Source organism: Cyprinodon tularosa, unplaced genomic scaffold (assembly GCF_016077235.1).
Source record: "Cyprinodon tularosa strain WSP-4 unplaced genomic scaffold, ASM1607723v1 ctg519, whole genome shotgun sequence".
Classification (NCBI taxonomy): domain Eukaryota; kingdom Metazoa; phylum Chordata; class Actinopteri; order Cyprinodontiformes; family Cyprinodontidae; genus Cyprinodon; species Cyprinodon tularosa.
The window spans coordinates 196,026-216,622 of record NW_024039251.1 but is presented as its reverse complement, the minus strand read 5'-3'; the positions used below and the strand labels follow the sequence as shown (position 1 = coordinate 216,622).

Sequence of the window (20,597 nt, the reverse complement as noted above, 5' to 3'; positions counted from 1 at the left end):
TGTTCAGTTTCTGCCCAAATATATATATATATTTTTGTAGATTTTTGTAACGGGGATAAGGATAATTCAAAACTGCTTTTTTTTTAATGAACTTGTTCACTACTTCCAAACTCAGCATCTCTTTTCATTCCTGTAATAAGAAGTTTCTTTTGAATGGATTTGATTAAAGTTTAAGTCCCTCAGTATAAAATAAATATTTTGATGGAGATGAGAAATGTGCTTCCTCGTTGGTGAATAACCAATAGTTTGGATCCAATCATTTAAATAAACGGTGTTAGTTTTTTTTTTTTTTTTTATATAAGAATTGTGCTATAATTTCTAGTCACCGATCTGTTGCTGCTATATTTTAATTTGACAAACCGGAATTTGTCGATGTTCTTTTTCCTGTTTGGTGCGATTGCAATTGCGGATCTTGACCTGGCTGGACCTTATGACCACAGTGTACCAATCTTCTCATGGCTACTTCCAACAGGATAATGCGCCATGTTATAAAGTGAATCATCTCAGACTAATTTCTTGAAACTTTTCCACTTAAGTAATTGTGAATTGAGCATATTGACAGACAACATTTTATTTTTTATCTTAAATGCAATTTTTTTTTTTATAATTACTGCTCTAAATGTATTGCTCTGTCAGCTAAAGATCTGTTTTGGTCTCTATACTTTAATTAAATAAATCAATTCAAGCTAAAATGTAAGAGGCTATACTGAGCCTGATCTCTTTGTATCAGAGATTTTCTTACCCAGAAAGATGTCACTTGGGGTAAAACCCCCCCTGCAACCCTGGTTTGCATTTGTATAGCTCACAGCATGTTCATTTACATGTTAAAGCCTCCCCTAGAATTCCATGGGGGGGAGGCATGGGGGGAACACTGCCTAAGAGAGTCCACGTCAATTTCTGACAATTTAGGGGAGTTTTCGGCGAAGCCTGCAAATTGTCGTAAACTGCCGCTAACCTGAAGTTCCACGACAATCTACAGTGCCGCATATTGACGAAAATCCCACTTTTCATGCAGTGTATGTAATCCAAACTGCAAGAACCAGGATAATAAAAGCAAACATGTTTTGCCGGCAGATTTCAGCATTTTAAGTTCATTTAGTCGTTAATAAAAGGAGTGATCAAAGCAATCTGCATCAGCAGGACTGTCTGTCTCCCTGCCAGCTCCCAGATCAGCGACGAGCTGCTCCTGCTGCTCTAGACGCGCTGCAGACAGCATGCGCATGTGTTTTGAAGGTATGGTTTTGAGGGGTGACCTGAAGGAAGAGGCATGGCTGTGTATGTTCAAAAATATAGCTTGCTGGAACCGTTTTTCCAACATCTCCTACAGCACCTTTAAAGATAACACATATTCATAGAGTTATACATGAAATTTTGCAATTTGCTTGACCATCATTCTCTGGAGTTCATTGTAACGCTTCCCTAGAAGGAACAAAATAAACTGAAATACTGGTTTAAATAGGTGGCTTTAATAGGCTTTAATAAAGACAGGAAGGATTGTCCTTAATGAAAGATGGCAAAGAGAGCCATAAAAACTGCTGTCTTCTTTAGAAATCTAACAGCAATTATCTCCCCAAAGGAGCCAGTGAAACACAGTGGTGGCAGCCTCATGCTATGGGAATATTTTTTTTAACAAGGGGTAGAAAAACCAATAAGAGATGGGTGCAGCCAAAAACTGCAATCTTGGAAGCATGGACGGTTCTAGACAGGTGCCAACAGGGGGCCCCCGTAGAACTGTTCCTGGCCCCCATTATGCCCCCTACTGAAGACGTTATACCAAATCTGCTCAACAATTTAATAAATAAGGTGTTGAACCTGAGATAAGATCAGAATCTTCATCTGTTAGATCAGAGTCTCCAAAGCCTTGAATGGCTTTTTCACTCCTGATATGTTAATGATGAACTATTGCCCAGTTTTTCTCAGTGCCCTTATAAAAACTAACAAACGAGGAAAGAACTCTGGCCCCACCCTGACCCTTTTAAATAAGTTAGGTAAACTATATTTATTAAGCACCTTTTTAAGATAAAGCAATCACAAACCGCGGCACAGACAGCCAATAAAACATTCAAATAGAAAATAATTTTAAAAAGATAAAATGGCAATAAATTACATTAAAGTAAACAGTAAACAAAAGGCCTGAACATTTCCACAGAGGGAAACTGTTCCACAGTAAACTAAACCACCAAACAAATCTGAACTTCCTAACAAAGAGAAGGAGCAGCCATCAATATTATATTAATAGATTACATAGGTAATCTGGATTAAAGAGGAACTCTACTGTTAGCCAGTGTAACGGATATTTAATGGTACTGACGTCGTCTCACTTTCATCAAAGAGTCAAAAGTCTGGCTGCAGCATTTGGAGTCAAGAGTAAAGATTTATCCAAATTAGTAAATAGAGCACTACAGTGATCTAAGCACAGTGACATAAATGCATAAATTGTTTTTTTTTTAACTCAGCTGGAGAGACCACGTGTTGGATTTCAGAAACGAGAAAGAAAGATTTTACATCTAAAGAAGAAATGGGAACGACACCTAGGATTCGGACATTGGACGTCAAAGTGAGAGCCTCGAGGATTTTTTTAATGAAACTGCTGGAGGCGATATATTCTTCGTCTCCCTTTATTTGTTTGTTTTATTAGTTTAAACCCTGATAACTGCTGGAAAGTCAATAGCTGATCTTTAATAAACAGAAAAGGTAAAACTGGTCCAGAACCAAAACTGTGTGGAAGGAGGAAAAAAACAGCTTTGGGGGATATTTTAGAGTTGGAGTCACAATAGAAGGGTTCAAGAAAAAGTTTAATCAGTTCCTACACTGGAAAACAATCAAAATATGGATAAAACTTATTTTCTTAAAATAAGTGCATTTCTTCATGGATCAGGAGGTAAAAGAAAATTTTTGCCAATGAAACAAGACATTTACACTTAAAATAAGAAAAGACAATTGCTTTGTCTTATTTTTAAGTGCATATTATCTAATTATCTCATTTTAAGAGTAAAAATACTCATTCTATTGGCAAACTATCTCATTTACCTACTCAAATTAAGGGTAAATACACTTAATTTAGAAATTTTTACTTCTTTCTAGATAGTTTTTGCAGTGTACAATGGCCTAGTCAAAGTCCAGACATTAATGTGACAGAAAATATATTGTGAAGACCGAAAACTGATGATCAAACTGGCTGAATGATTTTGTTGATCACATCTCAGTCTCTTAAGGGGAAAGCTGGTAGAAAGACACCCCAGCAGACCTTCTGATCCAATTACAGTGAAAACTGGCTCTACTTATGTATCAATATACAGACACAGTCGGTTACATGGATAGCAACAAAATTCCTAAAGGTTAATTTGTTCTAAACGTTTTTGTCATAAACTGTATCAGCAGAACCGAGGTAAACGTGAAGCATGGTGGGAAGAACTGGAAGAATTCATACCTGAGACCCAGAGCAGATCATCAGCTACGCAGCCGGCGTGGCAGGACAGTGAGCGGTCGAAGGGCTGCACAAACATCCACTTGTTCCTCTTGGGACAGTAGCGTTCCACAGAGGGAAGCACCTGCCTCAGCTCGTTCCTGCCCCCCACAGCGTACAGGTACTGACCCAGAGCTCCCAGTACAAAGTGTTCCCTGCACGCCTTCATGGGAGCTATCTCAATCCACCTGTTGCTCCTGGGGTCGTATCTACATGCGGTCCTCACTGCGCACGTCCTCCCAGTAGCGTGCTCCACCTCTCCGCCCACAACAAACAGAAAGTTCCCCATCACAGCCACGCAGTGATGGCTGCGCCCCGTGGGCATGGGCGCCATCTCGCTCCAGTTCGACCCTCTTCCCACCCGTACGTGATCCTGCGCCGACGGGTTGAAGTAGCGCAGCTCCCTAACTCTGCTCACCTCCCGCTTTCTTCCCCCGACTATATAGAGGGTAAGGGACTGGAAGCGAGGCCTGGTGATGGCTGACTGGCGGAGCGGCTGAGAGAAGGTGGCGTGGTTGTAGTCCAGGGCTTCCTCCAACAGGGCGGCGGCAGTGGGGCAGGACTGGAGTAGAGGGGAGGTGTGGGCCAGGTGGTGCAAGCAGGGGACATCCATCAGACCGAAGCGGACGAGCTGCAGGAGATCCTCAGCGTACTGGCAGCGATAGTCGTGTTCCAGCCAGAGAACGACCAACTGGAACAGAGAGAAAGCAGACAAACCGACTCATTATCTGCGCCGAGAAGCTGCTGCAGCCAGAGAGGCTTTCTCAGGCCTTTTGAAAACTGTTGATTGCTGAGAAATCTATGAAGCTGTTGTTGGATTTACACTGATGGGCGGTAGGACCTATGAGGATCACTGACCTCGGATTATTGTAAAACAGAAAGTCTCTCAGCTGCTGCCTTTCTCACAAACAAACAATAAAAGTAACATCAGATATAAAAAGCATTCAGTTCCTATGCTCTGCTTATCTGGAACAAACTTGTAGAAGACTGTAAAAGTGCAGAAAGCCTGAGTTCTTTTAAGTCACAGTTAAAAAAACAATTTGTTTAGAACTGCCTTGGACTGTTGAAGGTAAACTAAGTAATGTATTATAGTTTAAGGTTTTAGTCCAACTGTTTTATTTGCTTTACTTCCTGCTTTTATTGTTACTTTCTTTTATTTTCCTTCTATTTACTGTTTAATTCATGTTAAGCACTTGAAATGGATCTTTGTACTTCCCCTGTTATATGTCTGATTAGTCCATCTCCACTCAAAAAGGAATGGATTCATTAAGTGCACAACAAAAACAGATCTAAAACTATGTAAAAAATGTCTTAAATAAAATTTATTTGCTAGTGATGGTGAGATAAAGCCTCATGAGGCATTGAACCGTTTGGCCAAATAGCTTCAACGATCCCCACGGTTCATGAAGCTTCATGTGAACATGTCACCATCTACTGGTGGTGTGCAGAACTACAGTTAGTAATTGTGATTTTTTTTTTTTGCTATTGTTTTTTTTCCCCTTTAAGTTCCTTTGAAATTGTTAATGATTGATGTGTATAATAAAATCTTTGTGTGTTTAAAATGTCTTAGAAGAGAAAAATCAATTAAGGTACTCTGTTTTTTTGCCATTTTATTGAAATAAGCTCAAGCAGACAGTGAAAGTGCTTGTGAAAACTGGGCAATGATGAGCAAAATGAAAGGTGTTAGTCACTTTTTTCAAACATAATAGTTTTTCCACCAATTTTTTGGTTAAACCAACCAATATAATTTGGCAGTGTTTTTACTCAATCTATATTTCTACTGGCCAAAATACTTGTTGTGTTTTACCGCAACTTTCAAAAGTCTGAGGTGGATGTTGAACCATCAACCTTAGGAGTAGTATACTTAAAACCCATTACATCTGTAACCAGCGGCTTACTCAGATTTTGATCATTAGATTGTTTAATCTAACCAAATTAGTTTTAACCAACTAGATTGGTTGGGAAAAACAGCCAATCTATTCTAAGAACATATCCAAACTCTATCCAACTCTCCTACAAACTCCCACATTTTGACTGAACACAGAGGCTGTTTAAATGCCTAACGATGTTCCAGGCGTGCTGAACCCCTACCCGAAGTGGTCACGTGGTATGACGGGGTAGCGAAACTTCAGACACACATCGAAGCCTCATCTCATGATATCACTAGTATTTTTTAAATTTTTTAAAAATTTTTTTTACATATTTTAAACAATAAAACATTTTATTGTAATGGAAAATTGTCTTATTAGTTAAGAGCCAAAGAAAAAAAACACCTATTTTGTACCTAATGTACTTATATTTCCCTTTTGCAGTGTGTGATCATCTTGTTTATCGTTCACTTAAATATGTAGGGGTTGCTGCAGCTGAAAAGAAAAACTAACAATTTTCACTTCTTCCCCTTATTTTTTCTTTAAAAAGGAAACGGTGAAGGAATAAAGCTTGGCTGAAGCGAGACGAGTTGTTAATAAGCTAAGACAGAAGTATAAAAAGAGGCCAAAGAAACGACTCAAGGACTGTTAATCTAATCTTTTTTCTTTTCGAGAAGCGGACGGACGGACTGAGGTGAGCCAGCACTACGGCCGTAGCTGCCAACACACCAGCATTTATTAATCAGCAGCATTCAATATAGAGACTGTAAATATCCGCGGGCGGCCCGCTTTGTTTAACGCAGGTGAACCGGGAAGCGAGGGGGGGGCTTTAATTGAACCTGAGAGCGGTGGAAGGTTATTCAGCAGCAGTGAGCTGTGAATGTGGGCGAACTGAATGGAGATCACAGATACCATTATTAGGAAAACAAGCCCCCCCCACAGAACCTGGGAACTTATTAGGGAAGAATATATGCACGCTTAACGAAAAATGACCACTGTTAAATTTGAAAGAGACACCAATAACATCTGGAGAGATGAAATGAAGTCTGTGATGATTAAATAGAGAATCCCTCCGTTTCCTCTTCAAGTTTCCTTCAAAGAAGCAAAGATTCAACTCTTTTCTAAGTAAGGTTTCCGTCTTCTGTGGCATCTATGCCACTTCCCTCTCCTTCCCCTGTCGCTCTCTCCACCTCTCTCCTCCTCATCGCTGTGAAGTGACAGTGTGCGTGAGTGTGCACGCCGCAGCAGCTGACTGTGAAGGTCACGCTGCATCACACAACTTCCTCAGGGCACAGAATAAATCAACTCCGTCTCCCTCCTTCCTCTCTGCACTGAAAGGAAAAAGTGTGGGAAGAGTGTGTGTGTGTGTGAGGGTGTGAAAGATGAGGAGGGAGACGCTACAGAAACACAGAGCAAAGACAAGAGAGAGGGAGATATGGGGGCAAAATATACGAAGGCGGAGAAAATGTGATTTCCGCAGCGTAAGAGACGCAGAGAAAACTCAGAGAGACAATGATTGACGGCCGAGATGTGTCGGTCCGGTGCTGGTGCAGCCACCCTTTTTTTTGGACCGCGTTCTCTTCCCTCTTGATGCCCAAATTAACCTTCTGAGCGAAGTGAAGGAGGCCCAAAGCAGCCTAATCAGAGACTGATTATGGCAGCGGCGGCTGGCTAAAGGGTCAGGGTAATTGTGCCATCAGAGGCCTGATTGTTTTCAATCAGACGGGCGGCCGAGTGACAGCTGGGGGATTGGGGGCCCTGATGGAGCCGCGGTGGGCCTAATCAGAGAAGAGAGGGAGAGAAAGAACTGGGGGTGGGTGGGGGAGCCAGGGCTGATTGGTGCAAATGAACAGTCAAAATGGCAAGTCCCCATCCTGCACCGCCGTCTCACTCCACAATCCTGGCAGTTCATCGCGCACGCATGCCTGCTTATATGGACTGACAGCCTGCTGCACCTGTGCACACTAATTCAGAGACGCTCATTACGGTAGCATAGCCTCAACTACGGCAATATTTTAAGGAAACAGGAAGGGTTTCATTTGTTTCTGATTACTTAAAATCATCTGCTCTCCTGAATTGCTTAAAATCTTTTTTTTTTTATGTTTTCACATCAAAAACATTAACTTTTTGTAGTTACTGGAGTTCTATGTAGCAGCTGCAGATTAGCTGATATTTATGTAGTGGAGGAAGAATTATATTTTTATATATAAAAAACATAAAAGCAAAAGAATTTAACCCTGTTTAAACCAAACAAACAAACAAACAAAAAAAAACAAGCCAACCTGTGGAGGTGAGCTCATTGGTTTAAGTGTCAACCCAGCTGTTCTGTAAGAGCCTCAGTGGTTTGGATTAGTGGTCAAACAGCAACACGAAAATGGAGGAACGCAGCACAGTTCAGGGAGAAAATGTAAATCTCCTTAACTTTGAAGACCTGCATATCTACAGGACATGGAAGCAGCCCAGGAGGCCCCCTACTGTCTATAGCAGGGGTCTTCAACCCCTAAACTGATGGCGAGATGGAGCGGGGACCCCCTAATTATATATATATTGTATGAAACTGTGTTCTATCAAACTGGTCCTATAGTCACTCTATTACAGATGAAGTCATGTAAGGAAAGTAATTTCTCCCTGGGATTATTAATTTCTTTCTTATTCTGATTCCTGGTTGATGGGACAGGTGTTGTGAATGAAATGGTGCCCAGCTTGAAAGAGCTCCTGTGTGTCGCTGAATGTGTGCATTGATGACTGAAAGACATCTTCTGCCTCCATTTATCTGTTTACTACAGTGTGTTGAATTCATGTTAATGCGTATTTAAAGACATTTCAATTAGTGGAAAAAATTGTCAACCAAAACTTTAGCGACCCCCATGCAGTACCTCAATGGACCCCATAGAGGTCGCGGACCCCCTGTTGAAGAGCTCCAGTCTGTAGAGTTGCTGCAGAGACCCACAGTCTGACCCACTCCCAGCTAACATGTGCCAAAATAATAGATGTGGCAGAAAGCTAATAATGATCGTCACCTGAAACTTATTATTTCCAATGTGAAACACAGTGGTGGTAGCATCATGCTGTGGAGACGCTTGTCTCCATCAAGGACCAAAAACCTGGATAGTTGATTGGAAAAAGGATGGTTGCATCTCAGTTCTGGAAGGAAACCTTTTAAAGTCCACGTTTTGCAGAGGTTAATCGTTCTGTTCAAACCTGCCTGTATATAACCCTCATTACAGACTGCACATCAACATCATGTTGTTACTTCATAAACTGTGAAAAATGCTGCGATATACACAGCGATATGACAGCTGACACATTAAAGCGCCTGTCCTTAGGTAGAGAAAGAAAAAAAACTACCTTCCATATCTCCTCCTCGCTCAGAGAGGTGAGGCGGTCACTTTTCAGCACCTCCCTGAGGAGGCGGTAGGGCAGCTGCAGGGCTTCGTCTTGTCGGCTCTGGCTCAGCTCAGACAGATGTTCCACCAGGAAAGCCACCACAGCCTCCTCCAAGGCAGGGAGATGGAAGAGGTCGGCCACACGGTACAGCTCCAGGTAGTTCACACTGCTTAGCTCCTGCAGGATGATCATAATGTTAAAGAAAGCATCCGTTAAAATACTGTGTGCATTTTGGTAAACTGTGATGGTATAGCAACAGTAAGGGAAGATGAGACAACACTGCCATCTTCTGGCTGTTGTTAGACATACGATGGAAGTCCTACTTCTACAGAGAAAAAGCTTAAATCACAAAGTGTTCTTTAAGCTGCTCCTGGGTTCTGTTACTTTTATTTGACTTTACAATAAACCAGGGGTAACCAATTAAAAATCTGCGGGGTCTGAATAAAGAAAATCAACAACCAGTAAAGGTCCACAGACATTTTTACTATTATAATCTGTTACTTTAAACAGAATTTAACACTGAAATAAAATGAGGTTTTATGCATCCATGTTATACATTGACTTAAAAAAAAAAAAAAAAAATTTTTTTTCCATTTTAAAATCTAAAGTGCTTTTTGAAATAAAGAACAACAAGCTTTCAGTTTGGTATATAGACAATTTCCTGATTCACATATTTTATAAAACACCTGAACTGACCATTCGTTTTTTTCTTTTTCTTTATTTTTTATGGCTTAATGGAAGCAGGGGGCTTTAGGCTGAACATTAGGAACATATTCCTCAGAGATTATTGCATTTCTTAAAACATCAGACTCTTTACCAACAATGGCTTGGGATGTATGGGGCCATTAGAAGTTATTTGGTTTTTAAGATGATTTAGCACAAGAATAATAGTGAATAATCTGTGAAGGAAACGCTGTTAGAAGTCAAATGTTTCCCTGTGGTGTTGGAAAAACACCATGTTTTAGAATGTGTCCTGTGGTTTTATTTATTTTGTCTGTCAAATGAAAAAACAAGCTAATAAAATGTGGAACTTCCACAGCAGGATCTTAAGATATGCAAATGATTTTCATAAGCAGATTAAAGGAAGAAAATTCCAAATTATCCAGTGTGTGGATTGGGGTTCCTTATATTTGAATAGGCATCAGAGGCCCGTTTAAAAAAGAAGGTTTAACAAACTCGGACTCAAATCTTTAACTCTTATTTGATGTATCCTGAGTTTTTGTTTTCTCATTGGCTGCTGTGAGTTAGTGTAATCAACTCTAACTAGGTCCACTCAGAGTTGAGGACATGTGTAAAAAGTATGAAAAGCCATTATCAGTGGAGCTCTGATTCAATGAGTCACCATGACAACAGGAGACAGGAAGTACCTATTTCACATTACTGAAACTAGAGATTTTGATGGAAAATTTAAAGAAAAAAAAATTTTTGGAGAATGTATTTAAAAGACAGCTGCAAAGGAGAGGGTAATGGCATAGGAGAAGGTTGCCGCTCAAGTTAATGCTTAAGTTTATATGTAGTCCAGTATGGCAGGTCGTTTTAACATTTATTAAAAATGCTCTCCTCTCTATTGTTTGATTTGTAGATCACTAAAATAGGATACTTCCTGGTCAAAATAACATTGTTAATCGGAACTGTAATAATAGATAATCACAATAATATAAAAAAAAATAGTTTACTCGTTGAATGGTAGTATATTAATGTATTATATTTAGGTGATATCTCATGGGAGAAAAGTGCCCACTTCAGCAGGTAAGGATGAAGTATAAAAACATTGTTCTAACAGGTAGGACCTGTGCATGGTCTCATGGGGTTTTATTTCTGTCTTCCATGACATAGTAAATAGGCATTAAGTGGCTGTCTGGCTGTGCAGTTGTTTTCTATAATGCTGTTATCACACATCACTTTGCTCTCACTGATATCAAGTTCTGTGTTAAATATCTGTTAGAGAAGCCTGTGTTATGCTGCATACGTGAGGACGGATAAGGTGGTGAATGTTTAAAGATAACTGAATATAAAGGACATCTATACGCAGTATAAGAATCCTCTCTATATCTAATTCCCTGTGAATTTATTTTGTTCATTTTCTAATTGGATCTTCATCAAAAGGGCATGCTATATTTGTGTTATTAACACCTAATGTCTCTAACAGACCAAGTAAAAGATTTTCTTTTTATTGATTGCACAAAACTACGACAAAACAACTAAGGAAAACATGCTGCTGACCAGGAAATTTATGGGCAGAATGTTTTGTACGGAACTAGTGGCATGTTTTTATGACAGCAGGCTGACAGGAAAGGGGGTATGAGAGAGGGGGAGAGACATGCGGCAAAGGACCACAGGCCGGATTCAAACCAGGGTCGGCCGCTGGGGAGAATGTTACTATGGTAACAGAAACAGAAGTTGTGTGAACTCTCTTTGTGAAACGGAAAACTCAAAGATTCCCTGATTTCAAATTTAATAAACTTAAGAGTTTTCAGAAAACCTGCTTTGTGAAACGTGCCTTGGAATGGATTTTCAGTAAACAATAGTAACAGGAAGGAGTGCATTTTACTAAAAGAAAAAAAATCTGAACATGAGGAAAAAAATTACTGCACTGAAAATACAGTCTGAGCACTTTCTGTGTGCCTGTTGCTATAAACATGACTAAAATCCATTAAAACTATAAACCATTTGTAGGATAACAAAACATTTACACTTATCTTTTATTTGTGAATTCTGGTTTTAAATGTGAATGAACTTTTCTCAATTGCCATTTTTAAGCCTTAAATAAATGTTATTATTTAGAAATGTAACAACACATTTTAAGCTTAATGTTGAATGTGTAAGAAGCGAAGCACTTTGGGAGCCCCCTTCTGGCCTGAGGAGGGAGGCTCTGCAGTATCCTGGTTTGCTGTTGCTTTGGGACAGCAGCTATATCCACCAGATAAACTATTTCTTCATCAAATTGTTTTAGACTAAAAGAATAAAACAAATTTTAAATGTCAGTCTGTACTGAAGCTCTATAGACGTAATAACTACCATCTGCCCTGTTCCCTTACTCTGCTTCATGACTGATGGTTGAGAGGCCCGCTTCAGTCAGTGTGTCCCATGGCAGATATGGCTACAATGTATATGTCAATCTAAGCATCATCAATGGGTGACTGACTGAGTGTTGTAGAAAGTGCTTTGGAGTCCTATAGATACAGGAGATTTTACTGTTCACTTCAGAATCTATGGACATTTACTTCTTTTTCTCTATGAGTTACTTACTGTTTAATTGTGATGAAACCAAACTAATATCTCAACATTATCTCCTTTCCTTATGCAGAATAAGGATCCATCACTTTATCCAACTCACATCCCATCCTCCATGGACCGAGACTGGTTCTCTTAAGCCCATATCAACCTATTTTTTTCTCTATTTAGGCGTTAATGCAGGTTTGTTTCAGGCCTTAATGAATATAACTCCAATTTTAATGTTTAATTAATTTCAGAAATAATTTATTCATCCCAAAGGGAAATTAAATATAGCCATTGCCATTTTTTAAAGAGTTGTTGTGGATGTTAATAACTGTAGGCAGGAGGGATCTTCTATAGCGGAGTGTCCTGTAAAATCATCTCCAGAGATTCTAGAAGATCTCCTAGAACTTCTTTTATGGGCTTGTTGAGCTTCTTTAAGTGATTTGATCTGATACTGGTTACCCTAGCAGATGATAGCAGGAGATCACACTCTCAACAACAGACTGACAGATATTCAGTCTTATTCTCAGATTACAGCAAGTAAAACTTTATTGTGCTTGCTTTAATGTTTTAACCAAAGCTGACAGAGAACATGCAAATTTTTTTAAACTTTTCCACTTTTACAAATTATAATACAACATCCAACTGCCATGCATGTGGGCATTGTCACTTTAACTATAGCTCTGGTGAATTTCAATGGTGAAGTCCTCTGGAAAGCTTCAATAATTGTTGTTGATTGCAGATGTGTCTAGTAGTTCCCATTGATATTGCTTGTAAAGCGGGAAGAATGGCGCTAGGCTTACCGCACCGTGATGTCACTGCTGGAAGATGGCAGGAGTGAGGTGTTACTATATTTGGGCAAACATGGCTGGTCCCAGACTCAGTGATCATGACAAAAACATTGTTATTATTTTGTTACTGATTAATGCTAAATTCATTAAATCACCTTGAACGTATTAGTTTTAGGTATAGAAAAATGACTCTTTGGTTATTCCTTGTTGACCGGACCTTTCCTTTAAGTTAACTTCCTTATATTTAGGAGGTATGGGGAATTTAAGAAATAAGTTTCTATAGATCTGATTTTATGTTACTATATTTTTAAATAATAGGGGTTCTCATTGTATGAATATGAATATGAAATTGTTGACTAACCTGTTGATAGGAAGCATCCCACTTCCTCTTCTTACCCCCGTCCTTCCTTATTCCTTCCTAATAAGCCAGATGAACTGCACAATGGCACATTTTAGGAAACTCTTTTGACTGCAGATACATTGGATTCATTTAGTAGGTATTTATTTCATAAATGCTAATCATAAGATGTACCTTAGGCTTTATTCAGAAGCTATTGGTATGATTTATAAAGCCAGAATCTTCAGCTCTTCATGAAAATAATATTAAGTCACATGTATGTTATCATTTAATTTAACAAGCTTATTTATTTTAAACATACACTTATGCTAATAAAACTAATAAAATAGTTCATAATATCAGGGACTGAATTATTTTTTCAGGGTTTAAGCATATATACATTTTTTTGCATTGTTGGACAACTTTATAAGTAATGTTCAGGTAGGTTTACAAGAATGCAATAAACGCTGCATCTTATTCGGATGAAATCAACCTTTCCACAAGAATTTCAATGTTTACAATCAAAAACATTAAAACACTTACTTAATTCAACTCTCCATCTAGTTAAAATAAAAACATTACTGCTTTGGGATTTTTTTTTTTTTTAGGCAAGCTGCTCCACACACATCAGGGTATACAACCACCAGATGGCACTTTAGAGCTATATTTAATATCTTGCCACAACAAAATAATGGATTAAATTACTGGTTTTCTAACCTGGTCCTTGGGTCCCACTATCCTTTGTGTTTTAGTTGTGTCTCTCCAGCATCACACCTCAATCAAATGACTGTCTTCCTTCTCAGCAGCCACCAAGGCCTGCAGAGGCCTTTAATTCACCCATTTATTTAGGTCAACTGTGCAGAGGAAAATAAATAATCAACACATGGAGGACAGTGGGTCCTGAGGAGTTTAAAAATGACTGGATTAAACGACATAAACTGGTTAAAGATTTATAGGTTATATTTGGGGATTTTGGCACAACTGTCAAGATAAGATAATGTTTGTGATTATTCAGACGGAGCAGAAATATTTTATGACACACTGTAAACTGTGTATAAAATAAAATTTGTTTTGCATTTGTTTTACTGAATCTTTGTTTTTAGCTGCAGCATGTCTTTAGCTGCAGCACAAGCTGACAATTCATCAAAAAGTCCCATAATGCATTTTTTATCATTCTTGAGACGCAAAAATAGCGAAAGTTTCCCAGTTTCCTCTTGACTCGCACTGCAAAAAAACGGACCTAAAATAGGTAAATAAACTCATAAATTAAGTCCCTTAAAGCCCTTAATTTAGGCAGGTAAATAAGATTAACTGCTAGTGGAATAATTATTTTCCCCTTAAAATAAGATAACTGAATATTGTGTACTTGAAATAAGATAATGGAGTTTTCTTAATTTAAAAAATAGATACAATCTTATTCTATTGTGAAGTTGTCCTATCTGTTCAAATTAACTAAAAGTACACTTATTGCAGGAAAAAGTGTAATTTTTCACAGTGCATTTTTTTCTGTGTAGAGATCTGGTTTTCATTGTTGTCCATTGAGTTCCAGACCAATACTACATTAAGTTCATTAATAAAATCAATGTAGCCTCTAAACTTGAAAACACTTACATTAAAGTGTAGGATTACTGTAATGCTTGTTTAATGTCAGAAGAATAATCTTAAGAGTATGACTTGTCTCCAGCATATCTGGTTTTATTTCACAAGCTGGACACATATATTTGAAAGAATAATGTTCAAAAACAAAAACTGGCTTTACAAAATTATTCGTACCCCAAGAAGGTTCCAGGTTTGATTCCCAGCATGGAGTCTATCGTCATGGAGTTTGCATGTTCTCCCTGTGCGTGCATGGGTTCTCTCCGGGTACTCCGGCTTCCTCCCACAGTCCAAGAACACAACTTTTGGGATAATTGGCTTCTCTAAATTCTCCTTAGGTGTGTGTGGATTGATTTGTATCTTTGTGTGTCTCTGTGTTGCCCCGCCACAGACTGTTGAGGGTGTACCCCGCCTTTCGCCCATTGACAGATGGAGATGGATACCACCACCCCCTCGTGACTCCAGCAGGGATGACCACCCCTTTGCTTTAAGTTGCTGGTATGAGGAGAAAAGTTATTCAGAAGTCCAATTAAAGTTATTGTGGATGATTTTTGCGTTTTTTTTTAAAAGACCCTGCCCCTCCACTTACAAAAAAAATGCACATGCGCATGAGGGAATATCTTTTAAACGCTTGTGAGAACATGCACAAGCATAGGCGGATCTACTGGGGTGGCATAGGGTGGCAAATGCCACCCTAAATGACAGCCTTGCCACCCCAGCTGCCACCCCAGTTGGCGGTAGGGGTGGCGAGGCTTATAAATTATGGATCATTTGAGAATTACGACCGCTAATTTCCTATGTCGGACTGCAGTGAATGCAGCACGAGATGACGCAAGAGCGACTGAGACTGATTGTTTTGAAAACCGAATGGGGCAAGGCGAGGGAGCCAGGGATCATGGGGAGAGGAGAAACGGGATGAAACAGGTAAAAATTGATTAACTATCTATCGAGAAATTAAATCATAATGAAAGCACAATGTTGCTAGCATAGCTGCAGTGCTGATTTTGAGATGATAAAAATCAGGTTGCAGGACGTTATTTCTCTATCTATGATGTTAGTTAGGCCTGACGTCTCAGGCTCATAAAGACATATTTGCAGTCAACTATGACAGAAAAGAGACGATCAAGTTTGGTTGAACTCAAATCAAAACGCACAAAGGCATTGGATCTAAATAAAGTTGTGAAGCGTTTTGCTTAGCAACATGGAAATCACCGCATTCAGCTGTTATAGTCATGGTAACTTTATGTTATGCTCTCTGGTGAACCTTTACAGAGCTGTTACATTTTGTTTTGGCACCTGAGAAAATCTGACATTTCCTTTAATAGAACCAAAAGTGTTAAAAGTTAAAAATGTGATACTGGTGTAAATCCTGCTTAATATGAAGCAGTGTTGTTGTTTCTTTTTTTGAATATATAATATGAAACTATCCAGAAATGACCCGTTTGAACCTACTCACAAGCAAAATGTATTTTTATGTTGCTTCTTTTCAGATTTATGGAGATTTTGATGTAACATACAGTACCCGCCTTTTTGTTGATTTGTTGATACAGCAGTATGGAGGACCAACTGTGCCATATTTAAAAATACAGAAATAAATAAATGCTCAATAAATAAATAAGCATACAATTAATTGCCACCAAAAATACAAACAACAAATAAATGTAAGTAGAAATTAAATTATACAGCTAGTCATAAAGGTATATAACTCTTTTAATTGGCTTCTTTATTTCTTTGCCTTTTTAATATTTACCTTATTTATTTTTTTGTCATTTACTATCTTCAACTTCATTTTTTAATTACTTATATTTTTAAGTATTTATTTATGTGCATGTTATCATATTTTTGTCTGTTTTATTCTTCCTTAGTATTTTTTTACCCTAGTTATTTCTTCACCGCTATTTCTTTCTGCCTGCCCTTTTAACATTTCTGCCTGCCATTATAATATAATTTCTAATTACATTTATTTGTTGTTTGTATTTTTGGTGGCAATTAATTGTATGCTTATTTATTTATTGAGCATTTATTTATTTCTGTATTTATTTTTAAATATGGCAGAGTTGGTCCTCCATATACAGCTCTATCTACAGCAGATCTACATGCTTGAAATGTCCCTTTCATGTTGCCTTAACTGCTGTATGTCAAGTTACTGAGGAACAAATGGGGTAAATATGTGTTCAGAGTAAACAATACATAGATGTCTGGTACTTTGTTCGGGTGCCTTGACCCTTTTATTTCTACTGTGTAGTTATGCTCACTTTAGTACAGCTCAGTCCATAGATTTCTGATGGGTAACTTTTTCTTTCTATAGTTTCTTCTTGTGCAAATGCTGCAAAGCTGCCTCTCTGACAGTCAATCTCACACATCTGCGACTCAGCACCTGTGTCTCACCTTAATACCTTTCCTGTCATAAGGCCCCTCTAGAAGTAGTGTTATCATTCTTCTATCTCCTATTAAGTGAGATCACATAGTACGATGTATTATTAATATGAACTTTTTCACATGAAACACTAGTACTATACATACTATTCTCACCAAACTGTGATAACTGTGATTAAATTCAGTGTAAACAAATGCCATATGTTGCCACCCCTAAAAAATTCCTGCCCCCCTCTTGCCACCCCATAAATATTTTTCTAGATCCGCCCCTGTGCACAAGCCCATTTGTCCACACTCCGTGTAAAAGTTGCTGTTCTCATAGCTCATACAAGCTTACTGTGTCTGAACGTCGCCCTAACCCATAAATCCCTCAATAACTACATAAAGCGGGGAATATACAGTGGACTTTATAGTGAACTCACTTAACTGACTGTTTGGACAGATGATCACTGCTTTTTTCTCCGATAGTCATGTAACTCCTCCTTCACTATGCGGTGCCATTTGTTATTTGTATTAGCCGCCGCTGTCAGGGAGCAACAGCCTATGGCGACAGCAGGCCGCTGAAACAGCAAGTCCCATGATGCTTTGCGAAGAGAGCTAAAGGGACGAGCACATAGGACAGCCGTACGTAAACATATTACCAGAATGATTGACAATTAGGAGGATCACTTATTTAGATGATCCACCCGGAAATAAAAGATAATCTTCTATACCTTTAGATTTATATGATGGTCTTCATGACCCAGACAGTTTTAGTTTGAATTTCATAAGACGTCTCATTTTTCATGATCAGGTTTTACTGAATGTAGTCTTTTTTTCTATTTCTAAAGGGTTTCCTCTTGGTGCGTGGCTTTAAAGCCAGTTCCAGTTCAGGACTTGTTTTTATGTGATGGGATAAAATGGTACCAGTGTGAGCGGCTGGTTGTCTTTGCTTTATTTTCTTGTGTATGATCACCAGACATGGCTGAATCTCCAACCTCCTTTAGAGTGAAATTTGTTCCATTATTGCTGGAAGTAAGAAACACGTGTTTTTAAACAGTAATTTCAAGAAAATGCAATCCAGAAATAAAAAAAACTGACAAATGCCTTAATTAAAAAAAATAAAAAAACAGGGGGTTGACACTAAAATTTTTTTTGGTCATTTTCATTTCAAAATTATTCTAGTGATTTTATATTTTTTCAAACTTTATTTTTATTCAAACATTTTTTTTAGATTGTAGTTTACATTTTGTGTTCTTTTTAAAATGCATTTGATAGATCACACTCTCTTCCCTGCATGCCCAATGACGAGCACATAGACGTATAAAGATGTTAGGAACATCTATGCAGACCAATAGAAGAGTAGTAAAGAAAAAGTAAACAAAATTTGAAGGGATTGAAAATCAGAACCAAAAAAATAAAATAAAATAAAAAAAAATAAAAAAAAATAAATAAATAAAATAAAATATAAATGATTTTTTTATTTTAAATAATAAAATATGATTCAAAAAATTATAATTTGAAAAAGAAAATCTGAGAAAACAATTTTAAAATCCTTTTTTGTTTACTTTTGTTTTTCAGTTTCATTTGTTTTGTTTTTTATATTTATTCATACAAAAGAGGATTAGCGCCACTGGAAAAAAAAAAATGTTAAATGATTTTCAGATTTTATTTCAGTAGAATAAAAGAAAAAAAAACTTTTTTCTCAGAATTTTGACTTTAATCTCGAATTCTGACTATTTTTTTTTACAATTCTGACTTTAATCTCAGAATTCTGACTTTAATCTCAGAGATTAAAAGCAGAATGTTTTCTTTCCTTGCAACAATAATCCCTCTTCAACCTCCTGACTGTAATATACGTATTTAAAATGAAGAACATCAAGCTTCTCCCCTGCTTTTGTCAGGAACTTGCTGAGAGGTACCGTGTTCCACTGCCCCACCATTATGCTCGAAGCACTATCACCAGTGATGTAAACAAAGATTTGTCTGCTAGAAGGTAAATCTGAAGCTCATCCATTGTCTGCCAACAATTTGACTATTTTTTGAGATGATTTGTATTTCTCCATTTCCTGATCTTTGGTAGGTTTTGGAGAAGACAGGGACCCTCATACTTATAATTCCTCCCTTTTAGAAGTGGACTGTTATTAATTTAACCCACCTAAGATCTCAGCTATGTAGACCGAGGAACAGATACTATATAATAGACCAGAAATGTAAGCAACATCTTCTTAAGTCTTCATTTTACAGCTTTTAACTTATTTTAGGTGAGCTGCATAAACCTTGTTGACTGTGCTGTCATCTACTGCTTCCATAAAGAGCTTCATGAATGAATTCTCAGGCCCAGTGAGTGAGCAACTGGCCCCGCACATGAGCATGAATAACCAATAGATCAGGTTCTTTCATAGTCTGCCTGTGTCTAACGGAAAAACTGTGACTCCAGACTTTCAGATCATATCTTTGTTTTGTTTTATGCTGTCAGGAGGGAATGTGGTTGAGTGGAACAACAGTGGGGAAAGGGGATAAAAACAAACAAAAAAAGCTGTGTCATTTCAGACTGAAAGAGTACTGTAATCAGTACCAGAACACAGTTAAAGGGGTAATAAGGCAATATAATTAAAATGCTGATGGCATCTAAGACACATACCCCTCATGTGTTATTCAACACAACTAACTGTTCATAATCTACCTTGGAAACCTTGCTTGGAAGCTTCTTCTCAAATGTCTCCTAATGTTTCCTTAATAATCTATTTCTGTTGGAAAGGTTGCCAACACAAGCGTTCTTATTACATCTCCTGACTTGGACCCTTCGGATTCAGCCCCTCGCTCCACTTTCTTTAATCAGCCTCAGCCTGTAAATCTTTTTTAGAGGATATGGTGAGGCAATCTGAGCTATAAGGTGAACCTCCATGATTTGCTAGTACCCCACTGTGTATTCTTAGCATTACAAATTATATTTCTTCCTCTAGCCTCGCCCTTGCTCAACTTATTAGGGCAGAAGCTCAACCCCTCCATAAAAAAAAAAAACTGTGGTAAATCCTTCAGATCATTAAAGACCTATTTCTATTGTGTTTCAAAAATATGTATAGAAGAAAATTCCATTTCAGCTACAATCATACTTAGATAAAAATGACATTATTGAAACCGTCTGGTTTTACCCCTCATAGAATCAATTCAGCATCATTAAGAATCACTAATTATATCTTCTCAGCTTAACATCATCTTGACCGTATAGTCTACTGCAGAGGTCAGGGATTAGCAGACCGCAGTCTGGATCCAGATCCACCTGCTGGCTAATCCAGACCCAACCTGATTTAAGACATTTATAAATTACTGCATGTTGTCCTATGACAGTATCTAACTTTACTTGCACCGCTTCTCCTGTTAACATACTAAAGCCCTCAGGAGCGTTTGGGACCAGGCTAGACGTGATACAAATGATCCAATGAGCTGCTGTCAGTCTGGGTTGCTGCTGCTGCTACTTTTAGACACAGCAAGCAAACCTGTGGCAAGCCGGGCGATGGGAAAGAAGGAGAAGACGATGAGAAAAAGAGAGCAGAGAAAGTGGTGAACTGGTGAAA

The 20,597-nt window shown here is 38.1% G+C and overlaps 1 protein-coding gene across 3 annotated transcripts in view; it reads right to left on the bottom strand.

Annotated features, from left to right (window-relative positions):
• klhl32 (kelch-like family member 32) overlaps nucleotides 1–20,597 on the bottom strand; it is an 84,288-nt gene that overhangs the window by 17,816 nt on the left and 45,875 nt on the right. For all 3 annotated transcript variants that reach the window (XM_038303721.1, XM_038303722.1, XM_038303720.1), the window contains 2 exons: nucleotides 8,683–8,898; nucleotides 3,431–4,157 (listed from right to left, as the gene is read on the bottom strand). In XM_038303721.1, coding sequence (XP_038159649.1) covers nucleotides 3,431–4,157; nucleotides 8,683–8,898 — 943 coding nt within the window. The remainder of the gene's footprint in view (nucleotides 1–3,430; nucleotides 4,158–8,682; nucleotides 8,899–20,597) is intronic.